Source organism: Cebidichthys violaceus, unplaced genomic scaffold (assembly GCF_023349555.1).
Source record: "Cebidichthys violaceus isolate CVI_PGR_0920_01 unplaced genomic scaffold, fCebVio1.0.p SCAF_31, whole genome shotgun sequence".
NCBI classification, from domain to species: domain Eukaryota; kingdom Metazoa; phylum Chordata; class Actinopteri; order Perciformes; family Stichaeidae; genus Cebidichthys; species Cebidichthys violaceus.
Window position 1 is genome coordinate 855,712 of NW_027176495.1, and position 9,606 is coordinate 865,317.

Here is a 9,606-nt window from a genome sequence, read left to right on the forward strand (position 1 = left end):
AAAGCACAGGCTCTACACTGCAGGCACTCAATTGCTCTTAAGCACATTAACAAGAGGCTTAACATACTTACAGTTCAATGGACGCACATAACAGTCAAAAAACATCGGCTGCAAATCGGTCACATTGGAATCAATAGAATGCAGTTGACCAGTCAGCTGATTGATTGGTAGTGAGTAAACCCTAAGTTTAACTTTGTTCGGGGTTTACACAAAGGTGACACATTATGTGTGTCCATACACCAAGGGAAGTAAAACAAACAAGACATTCCCAATACGATTTAAATAATCGCTACATTAATATGGAAAGAGAACAAAAGGCATTCCCCACTGTATTATTATCACGATTCTGCTGGGGTTACAGGGATGATGCACAACTTCCTGCTGCAATCATAATCACCTATTAACCATAATTTGAAACGGTGCCACCCTGTCTGGCCCCTGACCCAAAACCACTATATCTAAATGATGTCATACACTAGACTAATATCTAAGCAAACGTCCGTTATTTTCAAATTTGCCTCAGTGGAACAATAATAAACAAAGCGTGTCATATTTGGCCAACAGTACAGTGCGGTGTGTCTGTCTGTGGCTAACTCACTTCCTCTCTCTCACATGCACGCGCACGCACACACGCACCATTATGAGCAAGTGGGAGTCATTTGGGTGTGGCTGGGAAAACCTTAACGTCAATCCAGCTCAACACGCGGGCCGCGTTATTTGACGCATTGGCGAGAATGTGTTGGTGTCACTCTCATCCAAAGGCAGACAGAAGTCCTTCCATGGCGGCTGTTGTTCAAGGGACAAAGTTGCTGATTGTCGCATTTGAGACTCCCTTGAAAACCACTCGTACTGGGCTTCCCATTACGTTTTATTAAAGATACCGTTTTATTAGAATAAAGAGGCCTGCGAGTTCAAATTGCCACTCACTCGGTTTATACACACCAGCTGCTCCCACACACACCTCGTCCTATCCAATTGACGCTCCTGAGATGCAGCGCCACCCCAAAGGACAAACCGACCGGGTTTCATTCCTGAAGTCGCGGCAGTCACAGTCGCACGGCGTGGCGCAATGCACCACCCTAACTAAACCACAGCTGAATACCAGTTTGGGCTCCAAAGATAGCTGCAATTACGCACAGGGCCCTTTGTTCCTGCTCACAGTCCGGAGCAGTCAAGTGTAGCATGGTTGCTGCGGCTCTACGGTCGCCTCACATTAAAGGACAACGTTTGATATCTGTGGACATCAGAGCACAACAGGTAAGGAGCTTTCCTTTGGGCTTGTAGAAGGATTCACCTATATATCTGGAGTATATATATATATATATTTATATATGAACTAAACATTCATTTATCTTCTTAAAACATCAGTTTTTATATATTTTACCATACATAAAGCCCTAACTGTAGGTACCCACACCATGCCTGCATTCATTCTGATAATATTTTAACCGTGAGACTGAGCAGCTGGATATCATCTGAATAATTAATATAAAAGTAGTGTTTTTCTGGAGTATTGAGCACTGTAACAATAATGACTTCCGACCTGATGACCTGGAGCACTTGAGTCAATGTTTCTTAATGTTGAAATCCTAATTATACATTAGATTTTAACTTGATTAAAGCCTGTTTTGATCATACATAAATACTATTATTCCCAGCTGAAATAGGAAAAGACACCATCAGGTAGGAGTACGTGAAGTTTGGGAACTTTTGGTCGAGTAGCGTTTTGAAAAGCCGTCTAATGATGTCACCAGAGGAAGTGTTTATTTTATAGTATTACTCAAACTGGAGATCCAAGATTTTCCCTTATCTGCTGACTCTTATGCTCCAGTTCGATTACAAAGTCAAAACGCCTGTCTAGAGAAAGACTGCAGACAGATCACAAAGTAAAAGAACTAGTCTGGTGAGGAGCAACACGTTTGATTATTCTTTGGAGAACCTGTTAGGCCAGTGCTGGGTGGATGACATCTGAGGAAGGAAACAACTTGTAAACAGGTATGCCGGCTTAAATGAGACACTGGGTGTGTTTAAACTTCCAAATGTTTTCTGTTTGGATCTTGACTGTCATCTGTGTCCCTTTTTGCTTTATCGAGCCATGTACAATGGAAAAAAAAGGTTGAATTCATGAGCTGTGAATCTAAAGATTTGCTGTTGTTTGCTCCTTCAGGTCAGCCATCTTTGAATGAGTCACCTTTACCGATGTGTGTTAGAAGAGAGCTAACCGGACAGAGATCATCTTCTTGAAGTCTGTAGCCTTCGCTTATTCTCCAGCCCAACCATGAGGGACAGACTGAGCAACCTGCAGGAAATGTCCACTGACCATGTGGAGCAGATGGAGTACGCGGACTCCACTGTCTCCGACACCTTAAGCAACGTGGACACGGAGGAGGAGCTGTCCCATGAGGCGGTGGTGTTCGACAACAGCCCTGCTCTGGAGGGGATCTTTTCCCAGTCGCAGGACATCCACAGGGAGATCCAGCTCATCCGTGTGGAGATTAAAAGGCTTCGCGAGCAGAACTCTCGCATGGTCAAGGGCGTCACCACCATGAGCATTATCAAAAAGGACTCCAACGCTATTGGTGCTGACATAAAGGCTCGGGCCGAGAGCGTGCTGGCACGTCTGCGGGAAATGGACGGCTCCGCCCGCAAGCTAGAAGGAGAACACGGCTCAAATTCTGCCGTCACGCGCATTGCCAGAACCCAGTACGCTTGCCTCAGCAACGGCTTCCGCGACGCCATGTTTGAGTACAATGAGGCCGAGATGAACCATCGGGAGAACTGTAAAGCCCAGATCCAGAGGCAAATGGAGGTAGTGGGACGTGAGGTGACGGGAGAGGAGGTGGAGGAGATGATTGAGAAAGGTCAGTGGAACATCTTTAATGACAACATTATGGCTGAAGGCAAAACCGCTCGCTCAGCTCTGTGTCAGGTTGAGAAACGTCACCAAGAGTTGGTGGACCTGGAGACCCGCATCAGTGGCGTCCATGAGATCTTCCTGGACGTCGCCCTGCTGGTGGAGGAGCAGGGCACCATGCTGACCACCATCCAAACCAACGTTCAGAAAACCGACGAGGGCATTCAGGAGGCCCTCGTCAAACTCGGCAGGGCCAAACGTCACAACAAGAACAACCCCTTCAAAAAGATGTTTTGCAGCTGTTTCCCATGTGTCGACTGATGCCTGTACGGCACGGAGACGGTAGAGGGACAGAAGAATGTGCAATGTGCTGTCCAGACAAAGATCAGGGGGAAATCTAAAGGACAATAAGCATTTTCTGTGTCATTAGAATAACTTCTTATTGTCACAAAGTCATTGTCAACATGGCCGGTAGAGGTATTGTGTAATATCTTTCCAGGAAGCGAAATAAAGGTTTTCATAGAAAGGTTAAAACTATGTGTCTGGATTGAGAGACGAGGGTAAAGTATTTTAAAATTGTATAAAAGTGATCCATTGATGACCGGTGTCGCAAATCACAATTCATCCCCCATCAGGTGTCAAAGAAAATATCCTTTACGTTTTTGTAGCCTGCTGATTTTCCACAATTATATAAAATGTACATGAAGTCATTCAATGAATGACTTCATGTAAAAAGCACAATAAAAATAAACAAACAAAGAAATTGTACAGTTTAGTGGTTCTTGTTTAGATACATATTCTCCACAATACTACACACAATTATAAAATCGGTTTGGTTGAACGTAACCAGCCATTGACATTCTTAAAAATCCCCCGTCTCATATGACACCAGAAGCGGATGTGATGTGTTACTGATCTAATCTGTTACTTTTCACTGCTATCTTATGACTATATTACCTTTCTTTCGTGGTGTCATGTATATTACATAAACGGTTATATTAAAATCAACGTGAGTGTGGCTTTATTCTTGTTAAACATGAAATTAACCTGTTGATTAAAGTTGCATTTGGTATGCACAAACACATTTTCTCAATTCAAGTTTTCAGTCACAAGGAGCAGCGCTGAAAGTGTCGGGTTGCAACAGCTCAATCACACGTGTGACACATTTAATACCTGGCATGTTTCAGGTTCTACATAAAGACCTGGACCTTCTGGACGATCCAGAGTCCTCCCACCTCAGCGTCACCTCAGACACACACACACACACACACATCTCCTTACACAGGAGTCATCACTTGCCAAACATAAGGCAGCTCGTGTTGCATTAGTCCAGTGTAGTGCTGTCAAATAGTTAAAGGGAAAGTTCAGCCCAAAATCCAAAATGCATGTTTTTCCTTATACAAGTAGTGCTGTATATCGATCTATGTTGTTCTGACGTGTTTTGTTTCGGAGGTACTGTCAGTAGAGATGTCTTCCTTCTCTCCGATATAATGAGACTATATGACACTCAGCTTGTGATGCTCAAAACGACAAAAAGAAAAACATGTGAAAAACTCAACAGTGACGTCTCTTTCCAGAAAATCCTGACCCGGTTACTCACTATAATCCACACACCTTGTTGTGAGCAGTTTCATTAAGGAGCTTTCTTTTTTTTAACCATGATCACCTTGAAGTCTAATTCCTCAAATTTCTCCAGTAACTTCCTTGTTAACGTTTGTCCTGGATCATTTGACAGGAATATTGTCTTACTTAATCCACCCTGCTCCCTGAAGTGACGGGAAAATGAACCAAAAACTATTCTGCGTCTTCCTTCAAGGAAGTCTGGCGTGTGTTGCAGTGGGAAGGCCCTCGTCTGTCACCTGGGTAGGGGCGGCAGTCTCACACACACACACACACACACACACACACACACACACACGCTGAACACGAAGCAGACAAGACTACTTCCTTTGGCAGAATAAAAAAGATGTGTTTTCAAAGCGCCTTGGACCAAATAAACCGGCCTGACACACTTTGAAGGAGATTTACTTGCTTTCTGATTTCTGTGGGAGCCGGTCACAAAGAGGTAAGGCGCTTTAAAGGTGAATTATATTTAATTCATTTTCTGAGGTGAAATGTGGAGCAGAGGCACCTGGAGACAAGTGGATAATTGGATCTAATCAGCGCAGAAAGAATGAGCTGGTTCAGTGACTATCAAGAAGATGAATTGTTTTATCATACATTGTGACCGCTTTTTGAAATATAGATTTTTGTACTAATGTGGCATGAGGAAATGGCTTTTCTGTGTTCCCGACTTGGACTGTATGAAATAAACAATCTCAGAGATTTATGCAAGCACCAGAGTTTTGAACATTTTGTGCAGCGTGTGATTGACTAAATTAATGTACTGAAGAAATACTTAAATATATATATATAATATATATATTATCGCTCTCTCTCTCTCTCTCTCTCTCTTTCTCAACAGTATCTTTGGCTTTAACCCCACTGTCAAAGGAAATGTCTGTTTTTCAAAAAGATAACGTCTTCCTTGTTCCTGGTTTGAAAAAAGAATGTCTTAGAGCTTTGACTGTCATTGTTGTTGTTCACCACAGAACGAAAACCTACATCAGATAAAGTGACCAGTCACTGTTGCTGTAGCTGTATGACACTGACATGTTGGCTTTGCATGGGTGGTGTAGTTTCCCTGTATGAACTATGACTCTGTACATGCTGTCATCTAGGTACTCAATGTTTGTCATGTTTTTATTTTAAAGGGGAACACCGTATGCCATCAATTTGAGGAGGATTATACCATAATGAGGGTGCCTACAGCCCAACATGTAGAACGCCATTGCGATGATAATTTTGCATTATGAATTTGATCTATTTGCACAATAACCGACGTCTTCCTTTGCTCTGGCCTCTCAGGCAAAAATGCGGGACATGCTGGAGAGGCTGCAGACCATTAGTGAGGAGCAGGAGGACGACGAGGCAGAGTTTTATTGCCCCGAGTATGATGTGGACAAGGGGACTCTGTCTCAGCAGGCGGTGATGTTTGAGAACACCTCCGACATTGACGACATCCTGAGGGAGGCCTACTCCATACGCAAGGATATCTCCTTGCTCCGCTTAGAGGTGGAGCGTCTGAGGATAAATAACGAACGCTTTGGCAGCTCTGTGCGGCGTCTCACCCTACTCAAAAAGGACTCCGACTCGATTGCCAGGGGGATCCAGCAACACGGGGGGGCTCTGTACATCCGCCTTCAGGCCCTGGGGAAGGAGAGCAGCCAGCTAGTGGAAAAAGAAGGTCCCAACTCTGCTGTTGGTCGCATTGCCCGGACACAGTATGACACACTGTCCCGTTTCTTCCAAGAGGCCATGAGTGACTACAATGAGGCAGAGGAGATGCAGAGGAACACCTGCAGGCGGAGGATCCAGAGGCAGGCCTCCATAATAGGGACTGAAATCACAGACGACCAGCTGGACGTGATGGTGGACAAAGGTGGCGAGGGATGGGCAGAGCTGTCCCAGAGCATGCAGACCCCAGGTGCATGCTCGTCCCGCTGGGCGATGTGCGAGCTCAAAGGCAGACACAAGGAGCTGGTGGAGCTGGAGGTCCGGCTGAAGGCGGTCCATGACCTGTTCCTGGACATGGCCGTGCTGGTGGAGGAGCAGGGATCCATGGTTAATAACATCGAGGCGACGGTGTGTTGCACACAGGAATATACTGAGAAAATCAACGTTAACATCAAGAGGGCCCTGCAGTACAAGAGGAAGAATCCTCTTCGACAATGTTGTCCCTGTCTACCCTGTTGGAGACAGAGCCAACTCATTTAGGGCTTATTTTAAATGTATGCAATTTTTATGGATGATTGACAAATTAAATAAACATTTACCTGTGTAAAAAGTAGTGATAAGCTGAAAAGAGATGTTATACAATATGTTGGATTCATGATAAACTGAGACTTTACAAGCAAGAGAAACAGTTTTGCTGTTAAAGAGCAGCGCGCTGTATTTCTGTAATGAGGCTTAAAAATTGTTCAAGGTTTGGAGTTACCAGCTGTCTAAAATGTAATCTACACTAAAATAACTTCTTTTTATTCGGGTCAGAGTACTCATTGTGTTGAAACTTGACTTTAATAAAAATCCGCTCAGCATTGTGGCTCTTCTGTTACTTGTCAGTTATATTGCCAGATATGTATAATAATAAAAAAAAAAAAATCACACTCTGTAGGGCTTTAAATCAGCGTTATCTCAGCTTTAAGTCTGAGATATACCTGCAGTCATTGCAGCTTACTGCATCTGGACATTTCATTTAACCTCAAGTGGCTTGTAAACCAGCCCAGCCAAGCAAAGGTGCATCAAGATTAATCACCAGTCCAACCTTTTCTCAAATACAGGGTCTGGAAGCTCACCGCCTTGGCCTTTCTCTAGTGCAGCTGATACAGCAAAGCTACCTAATGCACACTCCACTGCCAGACTGAAGAGCAGGAGCTGCACAACTGTATCTGATATCATGTGAAGTCATCTGAAAGACACAAATAAAAACTGTGAAAGAACATCTGTTAGTGAGGGAAAACTGTGTACACATTTTTGATGCTAGCTATATTTCTCCTTGGTTTACAGGTGTTGAATTGCCGCTGGAAGTTTGTTTTGCGAAAAGTACATAGTGAATATCACCGATCATATTTCATGCTTCACGTGTAAATCATCGCCAATAGCCAACTAGTTCACATACATTCGTGCTTCACTGGTTGTGCAAAGTAAAACACGGTAGAACTGAATGTGACCACTAGTCCTGTTATAAGTTGGCGTGTCTTCATCAGCCTTCTCCATGGACAGGTAACGGGATAGCTGTGCGCCCTAACAGAAATCACATTGTTCGCCATGTTTGACTATTACATAAAACACGATATTCATGATATTGTAAACCACAAACAATATGGAGCTTAACGAGGTGACGTTATAGGGACATTTCAGGGCACATGCTAGGCTTGTAGCTTGCTAGTTGTCAACGAGCGTGACATGAGCAAGTTCGCTCCAGTTTCCCACCTTACATGCTAGCTGCTAGCTGCGCTAGCAACCTAGCTCTAAGGAAGAGACATTGTCGATGTTGGATTATTGTAACAACGGTTGCATTGCCAGCTCCGTAAGCGTTTGAAAATATAATAGCAATAGTCAAACATCCTCGGAGGAAGTTTATATCCACGTAATGAGTCCATACGCGGTGTATACACCAGGATGGCCGAGTGGTTAAGGCGTTGGACTTAAGATCCAATGGACATATGTCCGCGTGGGTTCGAACCCCACTCCTGGTATATGTTTTTGGTGACGTCTCCTGCAGCATGTTGACATTCTCAATAGAGAGCGTGTCCGATAAAGACGCACCCAAAGTGACGTAATAAAACAGTTCACACCTAGTACAGGTAAGGAGGAGGATGTAACGTTATGGAAGGAATGGCGCGTCAGAGACAATGGCATGCAAGACATGAAATAGTAAGGATGTTACTATCCATAGATCGTGGTGACGTGACAAAAATGAACACATGAATGAAAAGACTGCTCCTCTGTTGTGATATTGTAATTATTCATTCTCTACTGTGATCAACGAAGGCGCTTTAACTGCCCTTTAACTCTTTTCCGTTTTTCTTACTAGTCCACTTTCATTGAAGCGATTGCAAATCGTTTCATCTCTATTTTCATTAGTCAAGATTGGCAAGAAAGTAGTACTGATGGTACAATAAAGCTGAATAATCACGAGCACTACAATACAAGCCCACCTCCTACTGGTGTGCACAGGTAAAGTATCCATACATTCGGCACATTTTGGTGAATATGTCTGTGTGATGATACCAAATTAATTCCAACTAAGTTGAACGTGTTCATGCATTTATGAATATCTGTCGTTCCATGCTGTATTTGTTCAGTCAAGTCCTCCAGGTTACATGCGGCCTTTAGGAGTAGTTGCACCTTTTGGGGCAGCAGAGGGCACTCTAACCCTTGTCTTGTCGTCTCTGGGCTGGAGTCCAGACATTGGCTCATCGAAGGCCTACACACACTCTAACCCCTGTAATTTTACAGCAAAGGGCGATGCCTCGGGGCTCATGGAAACCCAGTCATCTGCATCTGCCACAGGAAAAGCTTCACGAAACACAAATAGCTGTAGCTCTTTTAAAGTAGTATTCAAAACGTTTGTCGCACTGTAGTCACATCCAAGAGGTGTGGATGGAAAATAAGCCTTTTCGGAAACTTTCCCAACGAGGTCTTTTGCACTGCAGTGCTCACGAACAATGAATGTAAACATGTGTAGCAGTTATGTGACACATTGTGGTAGATGTGCCATATCTGGAGTACCTAAGATGTCCTTATTTCACTCAATAATCTATTTCGACGCGTCAGTGAACCACAGGTGAGCACTCTCACCTGTCTCCCTCTTTTACTCACTGCTCAATTTATACGCTGTCACTTGATAGGTGTGCGAGGCCTAAGAGAGCACTGCTTTGTGAACTTGAGCTTTTTCCTTTGAGCTGTGCGAGGAAGCGCCCACAAAAAAAGAGCCCTGACAGCCGAGAGGAGGGAGGGGGGGGGGGCCTTACAATGGATGATCAACATCTCTGCATCCCCAAAGCCTCAGAGACTCGTTGTAATGGGCCTGACTCCATTGTTCAGTCCCCTCTTTTATATATACATTTCAGGCCGACGCATCACTCAGTACAATAAAGTGAAACCTGAGATAAGAGGAGGTGAAAGGGTTTATTGTAATGATAGTATCT

At 44.0% G+C, this 9,606-nt stretch overlaps 2 protein-coding genes and 1 non-coding gene across 3 annotated transcripts; all 3 read left to right on the forward strand.

Moving 5' to 3' along the window:
* Positions 1 to 1,051: 1,051 nt before the first annotated feature.
* LOC137882346 (syntaxin-11-like) lies at positions 1,052 to 3,862 on the forward strand. Its single transcript, XM_068724609.1, has 2 exons — positions 1,052 to 1,257; positions 2,168 to 3,862. Exon 2 carries the CDS (start codon positions 2,279 to 2,281, stop codon positions 3,173 to 3,175), a length of 897 nt encoding a protein of 298 aa, XP_068580710.1. The 5' UTR covers positions 1,052 to 1,257; positions 2,168 to 2,278; the 3' UTR covers positions 3,176 to 3,862.
* Positions 3,863 to 4,747: 885 nt separating this feature from the next.
* On the forward strand, positions 4,748 to 6,990 carry LOC137882367 (syntaxin-11-like). The gene is made up of 2 exons (XM_068724645.1): positions 4,748 to 4,919; positions 5,762 to 6,990. Exon 2 carries the CDS (start codon positions 5,768 to 5,770, stop codon positions 6,668 to 6,670), a length of 903 nt encoding a protein of 300 aa, XP_068580746.1. The 5' UTR covers positions 4,748 to 4,919; positions 5,762 to 5,767; the 3' UTR covers positions 6,671 to 6,990.
* A 1,078-nt stretch (positions 6,991 to 8,068) lies between these two features.
* Positions 8,069 to 8,151, forward strand: trnal-uaa (transfer RNA leucine (anticodon UAA)). The gene has a single exon. It is a non-coding gene; the product is annotated as a tRNA-Leu (tRNA).
* Positions 8,152 to 9,606: the final 1,455 nt, after the last annotated feature.